Source organism: Gavia stellata, unplaced genomic scaffold (genome assembly GCF_030936135.1).
Source record: "Gavia stellata isolate bGavSte3 unplaced genomic scaffold, bGavSte3.hap2 HAP2_SCAFFOLD_42, whole genome shotgun sequence".
NCBI classification, from domain to species: domain Eukaryota; kingdom Metazoa; phylum Chordata; class Aves; order Gaviiformes; family Gaviidae; genus Gavia; species Gavia stellata.
In genome coordinates this window covers 566,677-590,782 of record NW_026776913.1, presented here as the reverse complement: position 1 = coordinate 590,782, position 24,106 = coordinate 566,677, and the positions used below count along the sequence as shown (strand labels likewise).

Below are 24,106 nucleotides of genomic sequence, written 5' to 3'. Positions count from 1 at the left end.
CACATTTCCTTCCACCACAGGGCTTCCCTGAACCATGCTAGGGAAAGCACTCAGCTTCCCCATGACCATGGAGGTGAGCAAACCTGAGTTTGGTCAGATTATCTTTTTTGTCTTGCGCATGTCACCACTGCTTACCTGCAGAGCTGCTTGGCAGGTACCTCCAAACAGCCTCGATCATGTCCTTTGCTTCATCTTCTCTTTTCTTTTCCCCTCTTTTCCCCCATCAGAGCTCTGCCCCTTGGTCATCCTTATCTCCTCGCATACAAACAGCCCACCTGTGTTTGCTCTTCCCACACTGGTCTTGCCTTTGCTTGCTCTGTAGCTCTTTCTGAGATGGGCAGCATGGAAAATTCTATATTGGAAAGTGACTCCATTAAACTAATACCTCATTTTACCATTTGTAGTGCTCTGCAACTCATGCTGTTACCTTGTGAGAGTCACCACAATCAGACTAATTCAATTGCACGAACAGCCGACAAAACAGTGACTCAGTCCATGAGGACCTTGAGGATCTCTGGGATTCAGCCAACAGAAACCTCCTGAATTTACAAGGAGAAGCCACCAGTCCTGTACCGGGGGGAGAAGAATAACCCTGTACCTCAGGGCAGGCTGGTACCTGACTGGATGAGCAGGGACCCAAAGCAGAAGGGCCTGGGCCCAACGAGGGATGCCATATGACCCAGTAGCACGTGCTCACCAGAAGAAAGATCAGCTGCGTTAGGAATGATGTGGCCACCCAGACAGTGGGAGTTATCGTCCTCATCGAGTGAGCACCGTTGTGGCCACATTTGGACTAGTGTGTCCCTCTGTGGGGTTTCCTGCTCTAGGCAATTCGGGAGGAACTGGAGAGTGCCCAGAAGAGCTCTGCAGAGATGGGGGTCGGGGTCTAGTGCCCTCCTTGGGGGTGCTGAGGCACCTGGGTGTTTGTCTGGTGGGTTTAGACTGGACATGAGAGAAAGAAATGCCACTCCAAGGGCAGTGCTGTGATACAAGAGGGAGCCTGGGCCAGCCCAAGGCTTTGTGCTTCAAGGAACAGCCAGGGATGGCGGAGAGGAATCAGTAAAGGCAGTGAGATACTCAGGTGAGAACAAGAGGATGGAGTGTCCACAGCCTTCAGGGAAACAGGGCCAGGCGTACACACCATAGGACAGCCTTGGGTGGAGACGGTCGAGGGAGCTGGCAATGCCGAAAGCCCCCAACAGAGCTGACGTCCTCCTCCCCTTGGCTGTGGCTGTTGTCTGTGCCAGCCAGGGCCTTCCAGTAGGAACTTCATCATTACAGCTCGAGGGCCTCATGGACTCCTCTTCCCTACCCAGGAGCCTGGCAGGTTTCACACCGTGTTTTTGCACTTGCTCAGGGATCTTCCTGGGGCAGTGTGATGGAGGGATGTTCCTTGACCACACTGCCCCAGGAAAAGCCCCGAGCAACGTGTCAGGGAAAATCGCATACTCTGGGAATGTGTTGTGTATGTGACACATTGCCCCAAGCAATGTGTGAGGCACCAAATGGCATTCTCTGTGATGCCGACTGGGGTGTCTGTCATGCACCCACCCTGAATGGGAATTGCTTTCCTGTTGGTCCTGTGATTTTCTTGCCAGCCCTGGCATCTCATGTAGCTCTGTGGGCCTGGATTTGAACCTTACATTGAGCAGCTGCCTTGAATTCTGTACCACAATGTGGGGATGAACACGAGACAGCTGCCAATACAGTCAGTGAAGGTCTAGTGAATCCAACACCTGGAGGAGAGGAAGAAAGAGACGGAGCTCTCCCTATGGCATACGACTCCATTCCATCCTATGAATAGCTCTATAGGCTGACCTGAACATAACGAGTAGGGACAGGTTCAGTTGCCCTTAATTTGGGCAGCAGCTGTCCTTTCAGTTGGCCAAAGGAAATTCCCAAGAGCCTCCAAGAAGATGCCCCAGATGTTGGCCTGTCTCTACATCAGCCTGCACGTATCTTCAATCTGTCTCTATTAGCGGCACATATCTTTGACCACCTCTGGCACCTCAGGTGTCACCAGACAACTGCACCTGAACAGCTCACTCCTGGCCTCCAGCTCCATTAATTACCATGGGAGCTGAGAGCAGGAGCTCACATGCAGGTGCCTATTGTGTGTCCACCTGAAGGGGGGCAAGAGGAATCCCACCTGCTGTGGGTCTGTGGTGTGCATGGGAGGGAGCTGAGTGCCCTTCCAGCCCCAGCACTCCAAACCCAGGATGAGATGCCTTGTCGGGCTCAGCTGCATCCCTTCCCTCAGCAGGGGTAAAGGAGATCCCTGCCTGTCCCTGTCTGGCTGTCCTGTCTAAAGATGGGCCAAGAAAAGTTGATATTTAGGCGTGACTCTGTCTCTCAGCAGGGAAATGACAGTGCTGGGAAGAAGTGTCTCTCCCCAGCTGCGGGAGGGAACCTCAGTGATTGCTCCAGCCTGTTTCACAGCAGGTTCCCCTGGAGCCCCAGGGACCCCTGGGGGGAGCCCCGAGGGGCAGAGAAAGTGCCGCCTTGGGCTGCTCCTCTGCTGCTGAGCTGGGCCGGGCTCCTGGGATGGAGGGAGCTCATGGCAAGCGGGCAGCGCTGAGGAGAGACAGCTCTGCCCAGGAGCAGCTCCTCTGCAGAGCGCAGCAGGGCTGAGGGCACTGCCTGCAGGCACCGAGGGGAGAGGATCAAGGCAGAGAGAGGTTAAAGGCAGTCTGGAGTGGGAGGACTGAGATGAGCTCTCTGGAGGAGAAATCTTCACAGCCCTTGACACGGTAAGTCTCTTGCTGCAGGGCAATTTAGGTACAGTTCACGGGCAGATCTCCTAATGCTGGCACATCCCACAAACTCTGAGAGCTTTCAGGAAGAAGTGCCGCAGGTGCTCCAGTGTAGAGGAGGAGGAGGTGCCCCAGAGCAGGGCTTCCCTGCTGCACCATCAGAGGGACAGGGCATGAGGGCTGCCTTCTGCCAGGGACGGCTGCAGGGTGTGAAGGTGGGTGTGCAGCCAGGGGTGCCCAGGGCTGTCCTTCCGAGCAGGGTCCCTGCACCCCCGGGGCTGGGTGCTGGGGCAGGGACTCTGCCGCCTGCCAGGGTCAGCACTCAGCCTGCCCGGGGAGCTCCCCACGGCGCTGTGGGGAGAAGCTGGGGGTGGAAGGAGAGACCAGTGCAATGGCAGGGTGCTTCTGCTGTTGAGAGGGTGCTGTGTGGGTCAGGGCTGCCCTCAGCTCCAGATCACTCTGGGGACATTTGCAGAGGGTTGTTCACCTCCTCAGCAGCTGGACCTCCAGCGTAGGACCAGTGCATGTGTCCTACAGTCGATACACAACAAATATGCTAAAAACAAGTGCCCTGCAGTGTTGCTATCTGTGAGGTGGAGAGCACGGCTGGGTAAGGGGACGGCTTCACTGCCTGCCCATCAGCCTTTCTCTCCTTGCTTCAGTTTTTCAGACCACAGACATATTATGTATTTCTACACCTGCCTGTGGTGCTCTCAAATCTCAGGAGTTGGTGTGGAGGGTGAAGGTCAGCTTCTGTTTGGGGGGACACTGCGCCAGGTATGTCTTCATGGCAGGTAGGTGCCTCAGTTTTTTTTAAACTGTGAGGCACCATGTCGCTCAGTTGGTGGGGTTGGGGAATGAGCTGACTCAGTCCTCATTCAGCTGAGGGAGGGGGATTTCTATGGGAAATGGCATAGGTTTTTCATCAGAGAAGTCCTTCTCAACTTGTCACTGCCTTTTTCTCCTTGCACAGGTCCCCATGCCTGGAGGAAGAAAATGTCCAACAGCAGCTCTATCACCCAGTTCCTCCTCCTGGCATTCGCAGACACGTGGGAGCTGCAGCTCTTGCACTTCTGCCTCTTCCTGGGCATCTACCTGGCTGCCCTCCTGGGCAATGGCCTCATCATCACTGCCATAGTCTGCGACCACCACCTCCACACCCCCATGTACTTCTTCCTCCTCAACCTTTCTTTCATCGACCTGGGCTCCATCTCCACCACTCTCCCCAAAGCCATGGCCAATTCCCTCTGGGATACCAGGGCCATCTCCTTTGCAGGATGTGCTGCACAGGTCTTTCTGTTTCTCTTTTTCATTGCAGCAGAGTTTTCTCTTCTCACCATCATGGCCTATGACTGCTACATTGCCATCTGCAAACCCCTGCACTACGGGTCCCTCCTGGGCAGCAGAGCTTGTGTCCACATGGCAGCAGCTGCCTGGGGCAGTGGGTTGCTCAATGCTGTGCTGCACACAGCCAATACATTTTCACTACCACTCTGCCAAGGCAATGCCTTGGACCAGTTCTTCTGTGAAATCCCACAGATCCTCAAGCTCTCCTGCTCAGACTCCTACCTCAGGGAAGTTGGGCTTATTGTGGTTAGTGCTTGTTTCAGTTTTGGGTGTTTTGTTTTCATTGTGCTGTCCTATGTGCAGATCTTGAGGGCCGTGCTGAGGATCCCCTCTGAGCAGGGACGGCACAAAGCCTTTTCCACGTGCCTCCCTCACCTGGCCGTGGTCTCCCTGTTTCTCAGCACTGGAGTGTTTGCCAATCTGAAGCCCCCCTCCATCTCTTCCCCATCCCTGGACCTGGTGGTGTCATTTCTGTACTCGGTGGTGCCTCCAGCAGTGAACCCCCTCATCTACAGCATGAGGAACCAGGAGCTCAAGGATGCCATGAAGAAATGGTTTTCACGGACACTTTTCAACAGCTGAGACCTGCCATCTGTCTTCACACATGATTCCCAGTGCATCCTGTAATGTGTTAGAGCTTTGTTTATTCACTCCGTTGCTGGTTTTGTTGTTGTTATTTCTCCCTGTCATTTTCCTGCATGACTCTTTGGATTTGTCCCGCTACACCTGAGGCAGGAATGTGCTCTCTCTCATCTGGACACCTCAGAGAAATTTGTGTAACTCTGGCTCATATCTGACTCTCTCACACTAGCTCTGTAATAAAATGGGATCTCCCCTGCACGCTGCCTGCACGGTTGGCTCTTCTTCCAAAGCTGGTGTTAAGAAGAACAAAAGCCCAAAAGGGCTCATTGATCCACGGATTTGGGAGCAAAAACCTCCTTGTCACATCATGCCCTTTTAGAGACCAAGGGATGGATTTTGAACTGATCTCTGTGTGTGTCTAGTGACAGTGGGGATGGTGAGTGTCACTGAGGGACATACCCAGGGCAAAGCCATCAGGGTGAGCATCTCCTGCCTCGAGCAGGAGAGATGGACAAGACAATGGTCAAGTCTCTTCCAACCTGAGTTATTCTGTCATGCAGTGAGTCTTTTCCATGAAGATAGGATAGGCAGAGGAAGGAGAAAAGAGAGAGAGGCAGAAGTAGAGAGATGAAATGTGCCAATATAAAGACAGTAGTTCTTCTGATCAATGCTTCTCCAATTGAAGAAATGATAAGAAAATTTATTTTGCTAAGGGGCTGCATAAAACAATTAACAGAGAGCAAGGGCGTGTAATCAGCTTGCCAGTACATGCTCTTGCTGCTGTTAATAAAAAACTATGAAAAAAAATCATGAAATTTCATGAAAAGCCAGCCATGCTGGAAAGGAAGACTTTTCCAGCTATTACATTGAGGTCTTTTCTGCAGAGCTGTCAAGTTTCTCCTAAAAATCTACATGCAGGGCTGGATTCAGTTACCCACAAAGAGATGGTCGCTGCCCTTTGGAGCTGAAGCACCCACGTGGGAAATGCGTCCCAGGACGTCTGAGAGCCCTTCTGGAGCCTGAGCTGGCAGGCAGGCAGAGTACCTCGGGGTGGTGGAAGGCATCACCTGCCTTCAACACTGCTGGGCAGACTGCGACGAGGCCTCTCCAGCACAGCAGCACGTTGTGTCCCCTTGGGTGCTGGCTGTGAGGTCAGGTCTGAGCAGGCAGCGGTGGGAATACAGATACTCTGAGGTCTCAAAAGCCATTGCAATGCTGCCCCCAACAAGATGACAGATTTGGGGAGGTCAGGGGGAGCTGGGACAAGATTTGGAGGAGGGCAGAGAGGTTTGGCCAAGAGAGATGAAAGGTTTTGAAGAGGAAAGATGCATTTGGGTAGTTTTGATGCCACCACGATACTGACTGAGAAAACATTCACGTGAGGCCTTTACCCTCTTTCTAAGCAGTAACCTCAAGCCCTAACCCTACCCCAAAATGGCACCCTTCACCCTGACAGGAACCCACTGCTCTAATCCCTAACCTCAAACCTTACCTCTAAACCAAAGCCCAAACCAGAAACTCCTCCTCCTACCCTGTTACTCACTCCAATTCCCAGCCTGTATCCCTGCCATTAAATGCTAGCCTTGACCCTCACCCTCCCCACAGCCCTACACAAACCCTAATCCACAAAGCGAGCCCCTCCCCTGGCACTAACTGGACACCCTCAGCAGAACACCAAACCCTCCACGAAGCCCAACAGGGCCAAGGTCTTTGTCCTCTTGGCTATGGCAGTTGCCTCTGCTACCGACACCTACCAGGAGAAACCCGGAGGCTCTGGACTTTGGTTCTTCCTCGCCCCTTCTGGGGAGGCCGGGAAGTGTTGCACTGTTTTTCTGCACTTGGCATTGCTCATCCTCACATCCCCCTGCCCCCAGGAAGAGCCCTGAGCCACACGTGAGGGACCAGCTCTGCCTGCCCAGGGCCTGGGGCTCAGGGTTTGGCCTTTCTGCTTCATCTAACAATCCAAGGGCTTTCTCAGCATTACAGCCACCTGCACAGTGCCTTTGCCTCCCTGCAATCACAGCCTCCAGTTATCGGCTCTAACGAGTCCCTGGGGAGGCTCTGTCAGTAATGGCCCTCAGTGGGACCCAGTAATGCTTCAAGGTACTTTAGCTTTTGCTTCTGCCTTTGACTTCTTGAGAGGTTTGATTTCTCTCATCATCAGAGATTCATGGACTACAGGCCCAAATACACCGTGGGGCTCATTAAAGTACAGAAAGCCCTAACGAGCTATTTCCCTGCGTGTCACTTTCTTCAAGTCTTCAAGACTTGTAGAGCTAATTGGAATCATTTCATAGTCTAGTTAAGGAAGATTTCAAAGTGCCCCTAATAAAAAAATATATATTTTTAAATGTTACATTTTATTCCTTTCTGTTTAAAGAAAAGGTGACAGCAGCATTCTCCAGTTGATATTGACCCAGAGTGTCGGGGAGGAAAAGCAGTCCCTTGAGGCCTGACACTGCATGGACACCCTTGCTCCTCACCTCTCCAGCCCCACCATTTCTGTCCTTGGCCACCTGGGACTTGCCTCACTTTGCCTTCCGTCAGACTTCTCGGGACTCAGGGAGCTGAATGTTACAGCGCCATTGCACCACCTCCCACCTGCTTTCCTTAGAGAACTGCCTGCACACCGGCACAGAGGGAATGTTCCTCTTTGCAAGCAAAGAGAAGGAAAGCAAGGAAAAGTTTCATAAACATTAAAACGCACTCCTCAGCCACACGTAAAGTACAAGCTAGGTCTCATGAGGCTGACTTTCTACAAGGGGTAATCTCATGAGAAATGCTTTAGATAGGGAGATACAAAAAAGTAAATATCAACATAATTAAAGAGTTGGCTCTTAAAGAGAGACAATTAGACTACTGAAGGACAGGCCGGCTTTTAGTCCCTGAAGCTCAAAGCAGCAGCGTAGGTGAGAGGTACCTGAACGAACAAAGAGAAAGGGAAGGAGAAAACTGGAGAATAATGGAAAGGGCCTTTGCCCAGGCAGTCTGCATCTGAAACGATGACTTTAGAAATGGTCTTTGTATCAGGGCAGGGGAAAGTCAATGAAAGATCAGAGAAATGAAATACAGCGTAGGACAGGCAGAAGAGTGGTCCTGAAGTTACAGGGGAAGGTCAGCATTTCCTTGGAATATGCCTTTTGAAAGGTCATGGGATTGGTAGAGGTCTCTTGTGAGTGAGGACAAACCAATGATGCACCCCTCTTGGAAGGAGGCCAAAAGTGCACCCCAGGGAACCCCAGGCTGTACAAGCTCACTTCACAGAATCACAGAATCACAGAATCACTAAGGTTGGAAAAGACCTGTAAGATCATCAAGTCCAACCATCAACCTACAAACACCACCATGCCCATTAAACCATGTCTCACAATGCCTCGTCCACACGTTCCTTGAAAACCTCCAAGGATGGTGACTCCAGCACTTCCCTGGGCAGCTTATTCCATTGTCTTACCACTCTCTCAGTAAAGAAATTTTTTCTAATATGGAGTCTAAACCTCCCCTGGTGCAACTTGAGGCCATTTCCTCTTGTCCTGTCACTAGTCACTTGGGAGAAGAGGCCAACACCCACCTCTCTGAAACCCCCTTTCAGGTAATTGTAGAGAGCGATGAGGTCTCCCCTCAGCCTCCTCTTCTGCAGACTGAACAACCCCAGTTCCCTCAGCCGCTCCTCATAAGACTTATGCTCCAGACACCTCATGAGCTTTCTCGCCCTTCTCTGGACACACTCCAGCACCTCAATGTCCTTCTTGTATTGAGGGGCCCAAAACTGAGCACAGTATTCAAGGTACGGCCTCACCAGCGCCGAGTACAGGTGTACTCCTTTGGTAAGGAGTGTGCCATCAGTTAGAGGCCTCTTGGGTGACATTTCTGGGACCTTGAAAGAGAAGAATTTGTCCAAAAGCAGTCAGCATGGACTCACCAAGGGTGAATCATGCCTCACCGACTTGATTGCCTTCATGATGAAGTAGCTGCATTTGTGCATGAGGGGAGAACAGTGGATGTTGTTTACCTCAGCTTAAGCAAGACTTGTGGCATAGTGTCCCTCAATATTCTTCTACCCAAGTTAGGTTCTTACAGTCTGGATGGGTTGACAAACAGATGGGTGAAGCACCAGTTGGATGATCAGGCTGAGAGAGCAGTGGTGACGGGGTCATACCCTACCTGGAGGCCACTGGGACATACTGGGGCATTGTGGGGCAGCACAGGGGACTCTGCTGAGACCTGGGCAGTTTAATACGTGTAGCTATGACTTGGAGGAGGCAACTCTCACCTTGTTTGTCGATGACCCTAAATTGGGAGGACCATTGCTGTGCCCTAGGGATGCCATAGAGGGGAAACTGGAGAGGTGGAAGGACTGTCCTGTCAGAACCTTCATGGCATAGAAGGTGGCCAAATGGCAGGTCCTGTGCCTGGGACAGACTAACGCCCTGCAGTGGTAGGGGCTGAGGACTGCCTGGCTGGGGATCAGCTCTGCATAAATGGCCCTGGTGGTGCTGGAGGACAGAAAGCAAATTAGAACATCTGTACACTACCATGTAAATTTCTGGGCCTCATGTGGGGCAGGGGAGGAGGGAGTGAGCGGCTGTGTGGCTGCTGGGCTATTGGCCAGAAATAACCCATTACAGCAAGGAACATGTTGATAGCTGGGAGCGAGTTCAGAGGAAGACCGCCAAGATGCTCAGGGGCTTGAGGACTTACATTGGAGGAGGAACTGAGGGACAAGTCCTTGTTCAGCCTGGAGAAGGGAAGGCCTCAGGAATATCAGCCTGCCAGTCACTGTGGGGATGTTTTCAGGGAGATGGAACCAGTCTTGTCACCGTGACCTTTGGCAGGAGGATAATCAACAATAGTCAAGTGTTGAAATAAGGACTAGTCAGGCTGGAGATAAGGAAAAACATTTTCTCCATGAGGGCATCCAAGCATCAGAGCAGGTTTCCCAGAGACATTGTGCCATCTCTGTCCTTGGATGCTTTCAGCCTCCACTGGATAAAGCCTTAAGCAACATGGTCTGACTCCATAGCTGCTTCTGCCATGAGCAGGAGGTCAGAGCAGAGACCCCCTGGAGTCCCATTCAGAAGAGTGGAAAACTAAATGATGCTGCAGTTCCTTCCCCTCTGGGTCTTCCCTTGATGAGAGTAGGGAAAGTTTTCAGTTCCACATGACCACCATGGAAGTAAGTCAGATGTTAGTATGGTCAGAGCAGCTGCAGCTTGCTTGTCCGTTTCCAGGCAGTGTTGCTCAGATGCAGGGCTGCTTGACAGCTATCCCCAAACAGCCCTGATCATTCCCTTTGCTTCACCTTTCATTCCCCTTTTCACTCTTTTCCCACCTCTCAAGCCCTACTCTTCAATCATCCTTATCCCTTCCCATGTAAAATCCAACTCCTTTTCACCGTTTCCCCACTGGCCCTGCCTTGGCTTCACTTTGGACCTTCCTTTGGTGGTTCCGAGATGGTTACCACGGTACTTTCTACCTTGGTTAGCAGCTCCATTACACTAGCAGTCTTCTTGTCATCTGTAGTGTTCTGATCTCGTTGGAGGCACCACGACTCAGGATGACCATTGGCACACGTGCTTTAACAGCTGGACTGTTGGAGCTTCAGTCCAGAGAGACCTTGACACACCTGGAGATTTGGCCATGTCCTGGACCTGGCTGGGGTGGAGTTAACTTTCCCCATAGCAGCCCTCATGGTGCTCAGCTTTGTATTTGTAGCCGGAGTGCTGTTGCTACCACACCGCTGTTTTGGCTCTTGCTTAGCAGTGCTGGTACAGCATCAAGGCTACCTCTCCAACCTCCCTCCCCTGCAAAGGCCTGGGGAGGTGGGCAAGGGCTTGGGAGGGGACAGAAAGTGTTTTGGGTGCTCTTGGAATGTGTGGTTCACACAATGATGTGTTTTGCATCAGTCTAAGGCTATCCACTGTGGAAAGTGGACTTATGAGGAGGTAACATGACCTTAATATACAGGTGAGGAATGTCTTCTATGTTGTATTGAACTATGTCTACCTTTGGTTTTGTTTGTTGGCAAGTAAGAAACTTCCTTCTGTGCCTGTGTGCAGCTCTTTCTCCAGGTGAAACAGTGGGAATTGGTGCCAAGGGGCTGAAACACGCAGCTGCAGACTTTAGTTGAGAAGACTCTGTTTTTACAGCACTGCTGTAAGGCGCACGTGGTTGAAGATAGAAATGGTGGAGTTGGTGGAAGGTACCAAGACTGCCCATATAGTTTCTGCCATAAAGGGTAGTGACTTCCCTATATATTCCTCGTCAGTTAGGATATGCTCTCTTTCAGTATCAGTTGCAGATTGCTGCTATCACTTGAGGTTTATGCAGAAAAATAAAGGGAAGTGGGAAAAGAATAAATTCTTTCTTCCTGTTGGTGAATGATGAACTCTTTTCACTTTGAATACACTCCTGAAAGCTGTCAAATGAACCACATAAAAACAGAAAATCAGGAAAATTGGCTTGTTAGGGCTTTTTTTAATGTTCGAGTGCCGTCTGGAGCCAAGTTCCTGAACTGCAGATCCTGAAAGATTGATCAGGCCTCTAGAGAAGGAAAAGGAGAAGCAAACCTCCAGGTTTCTGAAGGTATTAGTGAGCCCAACCGAGAGCCATCACTGGAGACCACGGAGGGAACGCTGGACAAGGTGACCATCCCTGGGGGCTGGTGAAACAGGAAGTCAGAGGTGATGGATAAGAGGTGGCAAATGAAATGTGGGGGTGGCTCTGATGCCAAGCAGGCCCTTGATGTCTTTCTCTAGGGAGGATGACCTAGTCCTGACCCCCATCACCTTGCAAAAGGCATCCTGTCCCTCACTGGATGCTCAGGGCTCTTCCTATGAGCAGTGGGATGTGGGGTGCGCAATGACAAGTGCAGGACAGCGGTCGCACAGCTCCCAGCCTCTATGAAGGATGAGGAGGCAAGAAAGCACTGGGGCTGTAAGGAAATGGTGACCTTCTTGGAAGAGGCAGAAGTGACAGCGAAGAGGACAAGGACCCCACTTGTGTTGTTGAGAGGTCCCAGACCCACCAAGACTCTCAGCTGTCCCCACCGCAGGCTTTCCTACACTGTCCTATGCCTGTGCCTGTTTCCCAGCAGATTTAACCACCTACCATGACTTCCTGAATACAGTAATACAATAAATTCAGTAAGTTTGCAGATGATGGTGAAATAGGAGGAGGTCTGGATTTGATTGAGGGTGGAGAGGCCTTATAGAGAGAACTGGATAGACTGGAGAGCTGGGCAATCGCCAACCACATCAAATTTAACAGGAGCAAGAGCTGGATTCTCCACCTGGGATGCAGTAATCCGAGTTATACATACAAATTGGGGGAGGAGAGGCTGAAGAGCAGCCCTGCAGAAAGAGATCTGGGGTTTTTGGGTTCAGGGCAAATTGAATAGGAGTCAATAGTGTGCCATGGCAGTCAAAAGGGCCACCCGTGTCCTGGGGTGCATCAAGCACAGCATCGCTAGCTGGTGGAGGGAGGTGATTGTCCCACTCCGCACTGCACTGGTACGGCCCCACCTCAAGTGCTGTGTGCCGTTTGGGGCACCTCAGTAGAAGAAGGACACCAAAGTATTAAAGTGTGTCAAGGGAAGGGCAACCAAGGTGGTGAAAGGTCTCGAGGGCATAATTAGGAGCAGTGGCTGAGGTCACTTGATTTGTTTCAGCTTGGAGAAGAGAAGGCTGAGGGGTGAGCTCATCGCAGTCTGCAACTTCCTCAAGGAGGGCAGCGGAGGGGGAGATGCTGATCTCCCCTCTCTGGTGACCAGCTGTGCTGGTTTTGGCTGGGATAGGGTTAACTTTCCTCATAGCAGCTAGTATGGGGCTGTGTTTTGGATTGTATGGGGCTGTGTTTTGGATTTGGGCTGGAAACAATGTTGATAAAGCAGGGATGGTTTAGTTACTGCTGAGCAGGGCTCACACAGCACCAAGGCCTTTTCTGCTCCTCACCCCACCCCACCAGTGAGTGGACTGGGGGTGCACGGGAAGTTGGGAGGGGACACAGCCGGGACAGCTGACCCCAACTGACCAAAGGGATATTCCATACCATATGACATCATGCTCAGTATGTCAAGCTGGGTGAGGAAGAAGGAAGGTGGGGACATTTGGAGTAATGGCATTTGTCTTCCCGAGCAACCGCTATGCATGATGGAGCCCTGCTTCCCTGCAGATAGCTGAACACATGCCTGCCGACGGGAAGTGGTGAATGAATTCCTTCTTTTGCTTTGCTTCTCCACACAGTGTTTTTTGCTCTACCTATTAAACTGTTTTTATCTCAGCCCACGAGTTTTCTCACCTTTACTCTTCTGGTTCTCTCCCCCACCCCACCAGGGGGGAGTGAGTGAGCGGCAACAATATCACACCAATCGAGACTCCCTGGTTCCCATCCATAAGTTGATCCATCAACTGGAAAGGAGTGATCAGTAAGACTCATTCACCCTTTAAGAGTCCCCTATGGCCCGTGCAAAAATCTAACGGAGAGTGGCGGTTAACAGTGGACTATCGAGGCCTGAATGAAGTCACACCGCCGCTGAGTGCTGCCGTACCAGACATGCTAGAACTTCAGTATGAACTGGAGTCAAAGGCTGCCAAATGGTATGCAACAATAGATATCGCCAATGCGTTTTTCTCGATCCCTCTGGCAGCAGAGTGCAGGCCACAGTTTGCTTTCACATGGAGGGGTATCCAGTACACCTGGAATCGACTGCCCCAGGGGTGGAAACAGAGTCCTACCATTTGTCATGGGTTGATACAGAGTGCACTGGAACAAGGCGAAGCTCCCGAACACCTGCAGTATATTGATGACATCATTGTGTGGGGCAACACAGCGGAGGAAGTGTTTGAGAAGGGGAGAAGAATAATCCAGATTCTCCTGAAAGCTGGTTTTGCTATAAAACAAAGTAAGGTCAAAGGGCCTGCACAGGAAATTCAGTTTTTAGGAATAAAATGGCAGGATGGGCGTCGCCATATCCCAATGGATGTGATCAATAAAATAACAGCCATGTCTCCACCAACTAACAAAAAGGAAACACAAGCTTTCTTAGGTGTTGTGGGTTTCTGGAGAATGCATATTCCAAGTTATAGTCTGATCGTGAGCCCTCTCTATCGAGTGACCTGGAAGAAGAACGACTTTGAATGGGGCCCTGAACAGCAGCAAGCCTTTGAACAAATGAAACAGGAGATAGTTCGTGCAGTAGTGCTTGGGCCGGTCCGGACAGGACAAGGTGTGAAAAATGTACTTTACACCTCAGCCGGGGATAACGGCCCCACCTGGAGCCTCTGGCAGAAAGCACCTGGGGAGACTCGAGGTCGGCCTCTAGGGTTTTGGAGCCGGGGATATAGGGGATCTGAAGCCCGTTACACTCCAACTGAAAAAGAAATATTAGCAGCATATGAAGGAATTTGAGCTGCTTCGGAAGTAGTTGGTACTGAAGCACAGCTCCTTTTGGCCCCTCGATTGCCTGTGCTGGGCTGGATGTTCAAAGGGAAGATCCCCTCTACGCATCACGCAACTGATGCTACATGGAGTAAGTGGGTTGCACTGATAACGCAACGAGCTCGGATGGGAAACCCCGACCGCCCGGGAATCCTGGAAGTGATCATGGACTGGCCAGAGGGCCGAAACTTCGGAGTGTCACCAGAGGAGGTGACTCGTGCTGAAGAGGCCCCTCTGTATAATGAATTATCAGAGACTGAGAAGCAATATGCCCTGTTTACAGATGGATCCTGTCGTATTGTGGGAAAACATCGAAGGTGGAAAGCTGCTGTGTGGAGTCCTACGCGACAAGTTGCAGAAACTGCTGAAGGACAAGGTGAATCAAGTCAGTTTGCAGAGGTGAAAGCCATTCAGCTGGCTTTAGATATTGCTGAACGAGGGAAATGGCCAGTACTTTATCTCTATACAGACTCATGGATGGTGGCAAATGCCCTGTGGGGGTGGCTACAGCAATGGAAGCAGAGCAACTGGCAGCGCAGAGGTAAGCCCATCTGGGCTGCTGAATTATGGCAAGATATTGCTTCTCGGGTAGAGAACCTGGTTGTAAAAGTACGTCATGTAGATGCTCACATACCCAAGAGTCGTGCCACTGAAGAACATCGAAACAATGAGCGGGTGGACCAAGCTGCTAGAATTGAAGTGGCTGAGGTGGATCTGGATTGGGAACATAAGGGTGAGCTATTTGTAGCTTGATGGGCCCATGACACATCAGGACATTTAGGAAGGGATGCAACATACAAATGGGCTCGTGGTCGAGGGGTGGACTTGACCATTGATGCCATTGCACAGGTTATCCATGAATGTGAAACATGTGCCATAATCAAACACACTAAGCAGCTAAAGCCTTTTTGGTATAGGGCGATGGCTGAAATATCAATACGGGGAAGCCTGGCAGGTTGATTATATCACACTACCACGAACCCCCCACGGGAAGCAGCATGTGCTTACAATGGTGGAAGCAACTACCGGATGGATGGAAACATACCCTGTGACCCATGCCACTGCCCGGAACATCTTGGGCCTTGAAAAGCAAGTTTTATGGCGACACGTCACCCCTAAAAGAATTGAATCCGACAATGGGACTCATTTCCGAAACAACCTCATTAACACCTGGGCCAAGGAGCATGGCATTGACTGGGTGTATCACATCCCCTACCATGCACCAGCCTCTGGGAAAATGGAACGATACAACGCACTGTTAAAAACAACACTGAAAGCAATGGGTGCTGGGACATTTAAGCATTGGGATACACATTCAGCAGAAGCCACTTGGCTAGTTAACACTAGAGGCTCTGCCAGTCGACCTGGCCCTGCCCAATCAAAAGCCCTGCGCACTGTGGAAGGAGATAAGATTCCCGTAGTACATACAAGGAACTTGCTGGGAAAAACAGTCTGGGTTATTCCTTCCTCAGGAAAAGGTAAACCTATTCGCCGGGTTATTTTTGCTCAAGGACCTGGGTGCACTTGGTGGGTAATGCAGAAGGATGGTGGACTCCAGTGCGTACCTCAAGATGATTTAATTCTGGGTGAAACTGATCCATGATTTGAGTTACATGTTACAGAAATTACTACAGCAGGAACCACCTGAACCAATGAAGGACAAGCCTTACAAGAAGCAGTGCAAGTGCAGCAGTGACCTGACCTGAGCTGGCTGTGGTGCCCAATAACTCCACGCGATACAACACCTCTTCTCTCCTGAGTGACCACCATTAACAGATGGAGCCCAAAGTCACGGACTAAATGAACTCAATGGACATTTTGTGGACATTTGTGGATATCCGTGGGCACTTTACAGGCATTTCACAGGGGTGGTCCATAGACTAAGGGAATGATATCTGTGTACTATAGGAAAGGATGGGAAGGGTGATGGTAGGTAAGGAGAATGTATTGGATGGTGTGCTACCTGAGTATGACATAAATGGTATGGAATAAGGGGTGAAGAATGTGCTGGTTTTGGCTGGGATAGAGTTAATTTTCTTCATAGTAGCTAGTACGGGGCTTTTCTGCTTCTCACCCCACCCCGCCAGCGAGTAGGCTGGGGGTGCACAAGAAGTTGGGAGGGGACACATCTAGGACAGCTGACCCCAACTGACCAAAGGGATTTTCCATACCATGTGATGTCATGCTCAGTATAGAAACTAGGGGAAAAGCTGGCTGGGGGACCGCTGCTTGGGCTGGGCATTGGTCAGAGGGTGGTGAGCAATTGTTTTCATTTGTACCACTTGCCTTTCTTGTTTGTTGTTGTTGTTATTTTCCTTTTCATTACAATTTTTATTATTATTATCATTATTATTTCATTTTGCCTCATTTCACTTATTAAACTGTTATTAAACAGCTGGGGTGAGAGGCCAGTGCTGGAAATGGTGGTGGTTATTGGCTGGTGTGTGACGACTGCCCTGGGGCAGGTGCCCGGGGTGTCCAGCAAACACGAGCACAGGCCAGACCCTGCTCTGCTGGTCCTTCATGTCTCTCGCAGGAGCCCGGCTGTGCGATGACCCTGCTGTGTGCCCCCACCCTGCCCACTCACACACTTGAGCTGTTCACTGGAGTTTTCATCAGTGGGGCCGCTTTCTTGGGCATGTTCTTGAGAGCAGCCTTGGAACAAGTCCTAAGCCTTCAGGCTGTGCCCTGAGAAGATCACCTTTCTTTATGGAAACGTTGTTGTGGAGGCCAGCTCTGTCACAGAAGTGCTCGTTCCCTGTCCCTCCCTGTTTTCACAGGACTACCACATGGCAGGACTGTGCCCAAGCTGCCAGAGCACTCAGGCCTTACACCAATTCAAGGGCTGAGAAGAAGAGAGTAGAAGTGGGAAGTGAGCAGGTCTGGAGACACCAGGCACTGGTGCTCCCTGGCAGTGCTGCCGTGCTGGGATTCTTTTCCTCTCCACCTCTGCACACCCGTACTCACCCTGTAGCTCCAGAGAATGCCTCAAAGGAAGGATCTCAAAGAAGTCACTGAGGGGTTCTTAGTTTTGTTTAAACACACAGACAGCATGGCTCCTTATTTACACAGACCCTGGGTAACACAAAAGTTGGATAGACATATAATTACAAATGGCACAAATAATGACAATTCTTTATGGACAACATTGTGCAAAGTAAGACAAAGCAAATAAACCCCAAACCCACAACGAAAGCCACCAAAAACTACAGAAGATGGGCTTGGCCTGTAACGAGTCACATTAGGAGTGATTTGCAGAAGATGATAATCAGTTTATGGCTTTTGAAAATCATCCAGTCATCAGTTTCCACACTGCATCCTTGAGCTCCTGGTTCCTCATGCTGTAGATGAGGGGGTTCACTGCTGGAGGCACCACCGAGTACAGAAACGACACCAGCAGGTTCAGGGATGGGGAGGAGATGGAGGGGGGCTTCAGGTAGGCAAACGTGCCCGTGCAAATTAAGAGGGAGACCACAGCCAGGTGAGGGAGGCACGTGGAAAAGGCTTTATGCGGTCCCTGCTCAGAGGGGATCCTCAGCACAGCCCTCAAGATCTGCACGTAGGACAGCACAATGAAAAGAAAACAAAGAAAAGAAAAAAATAAAGTAAAAACAAGAAGACCAACTTCCCTGAGGTAAGCATCTGAGCAGGAGAGATTTACAATCTGTGGGATTTCACAGAAGAACTGGTCCAAGGCATTGCCTTGGCAGAGTGGTAGTGACAATGTATTGGCTGTGTGCAGCACAGCATTGAGCAACCCACTGCCCCAGGCAGCTGCTGCCATGTGGACACAAGCTCTGCTGCCCAGGAGGGTCCCGTAGTGCAGGGGTTTGCAGATGGCAATGTAGCAGTCTTAGGACATGAAAGTGAGAAGATAAAACACTGCTGACATGAAAAAGACAAACAGAAAGACTTGGGCAGCACATCCTGCAAAGGAGATGGCCCTGGTGTCCCAGAGGGAATTGGCCATGGCTTTGGGAACAGTGGTAGAGATGGAGCCGAGGTCGAGGAGGGAGAGGTTAAGGAGGAAGAAGTACATGGGACTGTGGAAGTGGTGGTCGCAGGCTATGGCGGTGATGATGAGGCCATTGCCCAGGAGGGCAGCCAGGTAGAGGCCCAGGAAGAGGCAGAAGTGCAAGAGCTGCAGCTCCCGCGTGTCTGTGAATGCCAGGAGGAGGAACTGGGTGATGGAGCTGATGTTGGACATTGCTTCACTCCAGGCATGAGGCACTGTTGAAAGAGGAGAAGACATTGACAAGTTAGGGCAAACTTCTTGGAGCCAATCCTGTGCTTGTTTCCCAAAAAATCCCCCCTCCCCCTAAATTTCTCATCTTTCTTTGGCGTAACTTCATTCTGCTCCTTTTTATGATCACAGGTTTGTGCTGCTGCGTGAGGGCACTTTCTTTGACGGGGCAGAAATCGCCACCTTTCACATTGCTCTCAGCCTGAACACTGACGAGCCCTGAGGAAAAAAAGGTCTCCCTGTGCCCTAGTGCAGAGTCAGGAGAACTGATCTGCCCACGAGTGACCTGCTGGTAAGCATGCAGGTGCCCTGTGCTTACACCTGTTGCAGGTTGATGTCTTTAACAACATACTTGAAGAAGAAAGTGGACTTCCGTGAGCACGAAGAGTCCAGTTTCAAATTCCATGTCTCCAAACTGTTCTCTTTCCCCGTGCAGCTGAGCAGAGAGGGATGCGGAGGGGTGGCATGGCTCTCTGCTACTTGGAGTTGTCCCTGCTGGGAGCTGTTTCTCTGTCTCCAAGTCTCTTCCCAGTCAGTTCATCCCACCGGCTCTCTGCTCGGTTCTGCCCTGAAGACACCTTCTGGCAGCAGGGCACTGCCCAGAGGCATCTCCCTGTTTGCAGGTCCTAAGGAGCAAATCAAAACAAACCTTAAGTCTCAAGCAAAGGCAATGCTGGTGCTGTGTGTAGGTAGAGGAGTGGCTGAAGACACTTTATAGGAATTCTGGCAGTATAACGGTTTAGAGTCTCAGTGACTTATTCAAACTTGACAGCCCCTTTTCCCTTTCCCTTAGAAGAAAGCTGAGATGACAGGCCCTGAAAAGGTCTTCATCTTTAGGGTAGCCCCTGCTTCGATCTTCCTCTTGAAATGTTGCCTCTGCCAATGTCCTGGTGGTGGTCTAGGTCTGTGAGCAGCCCTGACCCCGGCAGAACCCTCTTGACAGCAGAAGGACCCTGCCCTGCCTCTTGCCCACCCCCAGCTTACTGGCTCTTGGCGGGGCTTGGAGACACAGCCTTGATGCTGTGCGAGCACTGCTCAGCAATAGCCAACACACTGTTGCGCTATCAACGCTGTTCTAGCCGCAAGGGCAAAGCACAGCACTGTATGGGCTGTGATGAGGAAAGTTAATGTCAACCCGGTGAGACCCAGTGCAAAAGTCTTTCTGGAGGTGAGGGCCCAAAACTTGACACTCTATTCTGCATGTGGTCTAATGGGTGGTGAGCAGGGGGAGACAGTCACTTGCCACAATCTTTTGGCAAGGCTTCTCTCCGCAATGCCCAGGACACTTCCTCACTAGCAGGGCACACTGCTAGAAGTCTTTTTGCCTTCTATCCCCAGGACCACCAGGGTCTTTCATACCCCGGCCAGATGGTCCCCAGCCCATGTCACTGCAGTGGGCTGGCTACCCCAGGTGCAGGACCTTGTGCTAGTTTTTGTTGAATTTCATCAGGGGTCTGACACGACAGTCCTCCCACCTGCCTGGGTTTCTCTGAATGGCATCCCTAAGGCATCCCTGTTCCTCCCAGTCTGGTGTCCGCGAGAAATGTGATGAAGGTTGCGTTCTCCAGATCACCTTATGAAAGAGCACCTTATAAACTGCACCAGGCCCAGGAGAGACCCCTGTGCTGCCCCACCTTCCCTGGCCTCCAGGCAGGGTATGATGCCTTCGCCACTACCCTCTCAGCCCAGTCACCCAGCTGGTCTTTTACCCACCTGCTTGTCTACCCGTCCAGACTCTAACGTCCTAACTTGGGTACAAGGTTATTGAGGCACACCAGGTCAAAAGTCTTGCTGAAGTTGAGGTAAATGGCATCTGCTTTTACCTCTTATTCACAAATACAGCTAATTTATCCTGGAGGTAGTCTGCCTGGTGAGGCGTGATTTACCCTAAATTACATTACGTGCTGATCGTTCTCAGTCACCTTATTCTCCCTTAGGCAGCCAGAAATGTCCCCCAAAGAGGCTTCATTCACTAACACACTCCTCACCAAAGCCTGTGGTTCCCTGAGTTGGACTTCTGTCCTTTTCCAAAGATGGGTGCAATGAAGGGAAGAAGAGAAGGAAGAAAGGAGGAAAAGGGGGAAAGAAGGAAAGAAGGAAGGAAGAGAGGGAGGGAGGGAAGGAGGGAGAAAGGGACTGGTACAGTGCCTGTGGGTTGACACTGGGCTGGGCGCCGTGTAGCTCTTCAGCTCTTCAGCTGGGCTGTCCAAGCCCCACTGCCCCACATGGCCCCACAGATCCGCAGTGCAGGCACTGCATGGACCAACGTGCATTCAAGGGTGGGGAAACATTCCCACCAGCACAGTCCCCGCGGCAGCCCTCCATGCCTCCTCCTCCAGTAACCCCCTCCATTTGGCAGCCCGCCATCAGTGCCTGCCCCTGCACCACCTCCGGTGTGTCCCATGCATGTGTTAGCAGACAGCTGTGCTGTGGGGTCTGGAGGGCTTGGGCCAGAAGAGAGATGGCACAGAGCTGGCCATGCCCTGATACAGGCACAGAGACCACCAGGAGGGAGGAGATGGCCATGCAGCAGAAATCCCTCCCCAGGGCTGGGTGTATGGCCAGGGACTGAAATGGCTGATGTGCGGGGATGCTTTGTTGCAAGTGTTTGGGGCAGCTTCGCTGAGGTGTCCAAGGGAAATGGCACAGAGCAGCTCCTCTCTCCCACACCTTTGATGCCTTGCTTCCTTCTCCACGAGACCTGGCTCTGCATCACAAGCCCTCTCGACTGTGTCCTTACCCTGTATGGTCACACAGCTCAGCTAACATTGGTGTTTTCCCCTCCTGAGCACTTGGCAGCCCAGCCCAGCCACTCCTCGGCTCTCCACACCTCCCCTGCCCTCTCCCCAGCCCAGCAGAGCAGCCCAGTCTGGGCTGGCCCCACAGCAGTGCCCGCCACAGGGTGCCGCAGAGCTTTGGGCACTCACCCCACAGCCGCAGCCTCTCTGAAGGGGCTCAAACTGCCCAGCAGCACCAGGGCTGGAGATGGCCCATGGGCACGAGGAAGCAGAGGCCAGTCTCCCTCTGGCTCTCCTGCATTCACCCTGCAGGTGATCTCCCACCCCGACTGCCTTTGTCCCACTCTGCCTCCCCACCAGCCCCGCTCCCCAGGACAGCACGAGAGCCCGGGCTCTGGGGCTCCTCAGGGAGCTCACGCATCTGACCAGGCTCAGAAAATCCCAGTGCTACTGTGAGGTTCTCCCCCTGAACACAGGGAGAAGGGAAGGAGAAAATAAGCTTTGGCCGCAGCTTTTTAAGGAGAGCCCAGCCTTCCGGCACTGAACTGGGGAGATCCCCCTTTATTGCAGAGATGCTGTTACAGGGGTCAGAGGTGACCCAGTGTTCTGCAAGGATCAGACACCACAGGACTGTGCCTCAGGGGACGGGGCATGAGCCCAAGCAATTACCTCTAAGTATGATTCTGAAAGGGAAAAAAAAACAGAGCCTGGCCTAAACTCTTGCCTAAGATCTGGGCACTCTGCAGAGAAGGAGGCAGATTATTGTTGATGGAGTAAGGTCCATTGGATCAGTTTCCACACTACATCCTTGAGCTCCTGGTTCCTCATGCTGTAGGTGAGGGGGTTCACTGCTGGAGGCATCACCAAGTACAGAAATGACACCACCAGGTCCAGGGATGGGGAAGAGGTGGAGAGGGGCTTCAGGTAGAAAAACATGATGTGCTGAGAAACAGGGAGACCACAACTAGGTGAGGGAAGCATGTGGAAAAGGCTTTGTGCCGTCCCTGCTCAGAGGGGATCCTCAGCACGGCCCTCAAGATCTGCACGTAGGACAGCACAATGAAAACAAAACAGCCAACACTGAAACAAGCACTAACCACAATAAACCCAACTTCCCTGAGGTATGTGTCTGAGCAGGAGAGCTTGAGGATCTGTGGGATTTCACAAAAGAACTGGTCCACAGCATTGCCTTGGCAGAATGGTAATGAAAATGTATTGGCTGTGTGCAGCACAGCATAGAAAAAAACACTGCCCCAGGCAGCTGCTGCCATTTTCACACAAGCTCTGCTGCCCAGAAAAGTCTCATAGTGCAGGGGTTTGCAGATGGCAATGTAGCGGTCGTAGGCCATGATGGTGAGAAGATAAAAATCTGCTGACATAAAAAATACAAGCAGGAATACTTGGGCAGCACATCCTGAGTAGGAGACGGCCCTGTTGTCCCACAGGGAATTGGCCATGGCTTTGGGGAGAGTGGTGGAGATGGAGCCCAGGTCGAGGAGGGAGAGGTTGAGGAGGAAGAAGTACATGGGGCTGTGGAGGTGGTGGTCGCAGGCTATGGCGGTGATGATGAGGCCATTGCCCAGGAGGGCAGCCAGGTAGATGCCCAGGAAGAGGCAGAAGTGCAAGAGCTGCAGCTCCCGCGTGTCTGCGAATGCCAGGAGGAGGAACTGGGTGATGGAGCTGCTGTTGGATTTTGTGGCCGGACATAAGGAAATTCCAGTCAGGGCAGGGAGGTGGTCAATGTCTTCTTTAAGCAACCTGTGGATTTCTCAGGATCAGTGACACAGGGTCTTACCGAGAACAGAACACAGCACTGAGCACTGAGCAGAGCTCAGTATAGCTGGGCTGTAAGGACAGCCCGCTGCAATGGCCCACAGGGATATTCAGTTGACTCTCTCAAGGGAATTCAATGGCACCAAGATGAGCTGTTACTACGGAAGTTAAAGTTAAAGAAGAAACAAAGCAATGTGAGGCCACAGCAACATTTAGCAAGAGCAGGTGTAAATAGTTCTGAGATACTCTGTGTTGTGTTTGGCTCAGTCTCCATCAGCAGGGTCTCCCCGGCCCTTGTACCCTAAGGCAGAACCCATGGAGAACAAGCAGCAGTGGGTGGGGATCAAGTCAGGAGTCACTTGAACAAACTCAGCCCTTGCCAGCTCATGAGACGGGAGGGCCTTCATCCAAGGATGCTGAGAGAACAGGCCAAACTTTCAGTGATGCTGTTCTATGTCGTATTGGACAGGTCATTGGTTTAGCAGAACTCACTCAGCTGGTAAACCCCAGGGGATCTGCTAACTGTCCTGGTCCTGCCCAAACAAAGCCTGTACATAACTGTGGGAGGAGATAATGTCCCCGGAGTGCACACAGGGAGGTGGCTGGGGAAGGCAGTGTGGGCTGCTCCTCCCTTGGGAAAAAGCAAGCCCATTTGTGAGATTGTCTTTGCTCAAGGACCTGGGTGCACTTGATGGGTAATACAGAAGGATGGGCGATCCGGTATGTACCTCAAGGAGGTCTGACCTTGGCGGAAAATCATCCGTGGTGTGAGTTATAAGTTCTAGGAAGCGAGGCAGCAGGAACCACTCAAACCAACAGAGGGCAATCCTCATGAGGAAGGGGGTGGGTGCAATGGTGATCCAATCCAATCCGGTCTTGGCACACAAGGATCCAGCACGTTACTTCACCTGTCCTAAGTGACCACCTTGACAGATGGGGCCCAAGTCATTGGCTTCTCATATGGACACTCGCTGGGGGGGGTGGGGGGAGCGGAGCTGGAATGGGTGGATAATATCAGTGATGTCAAGGAGCAGCGCAGTGGTAAATGAGGATGTATAAACCTGACTGTTGGAAGCAAAGCTGCTCCTAAGTATGCAGTAGAAGTTGTAAGTGTTGGTAAGAGGGGATTTGGGGACTGAGAAAGAGAGAATGGAAAGGTTTGAGTAGGGTGTAGAAATGCAACAACATAGGAATGGGGCGATTCTGTATGTATTGACTGTATACACTCAGGTGTA

The 24,106-nt window shown here is 51.5% G+C and overlaps 1 protein-coding gene across 1 annotated transcript; it reads left to right on the top strand.

The window, feature by feature from the left end:
- The first annotated feature begins 3,749 nt into the window (after positions 1 to 3,749).
- LOC132321417 (olfactory receptor 14C36-like) lies at positions 3,750 to 4,682 on the top strand. Its single transcript, XM_059834915.1, has one exon. It carries the CDS (start codon positions 3,750 to 3,752, stop codon positions 4,680 to 4,682), a length of 933 nt encoding a protein of 310 aa, XP_059690898.1.
- The last annotated feature ends 19,424 nt before the right edge of the window (positions 4,683 to 24,106 follow it).

Excerpts from the sequence above, each read along its gene's own strand:
- LOC132321417 (XM_059834915.1), top strand. The coding sequence starts at position 3,750 with ATGTCCAACAGCAGCTCTATCACCCAGTTCCTCCTCCTGGCATTCGCA.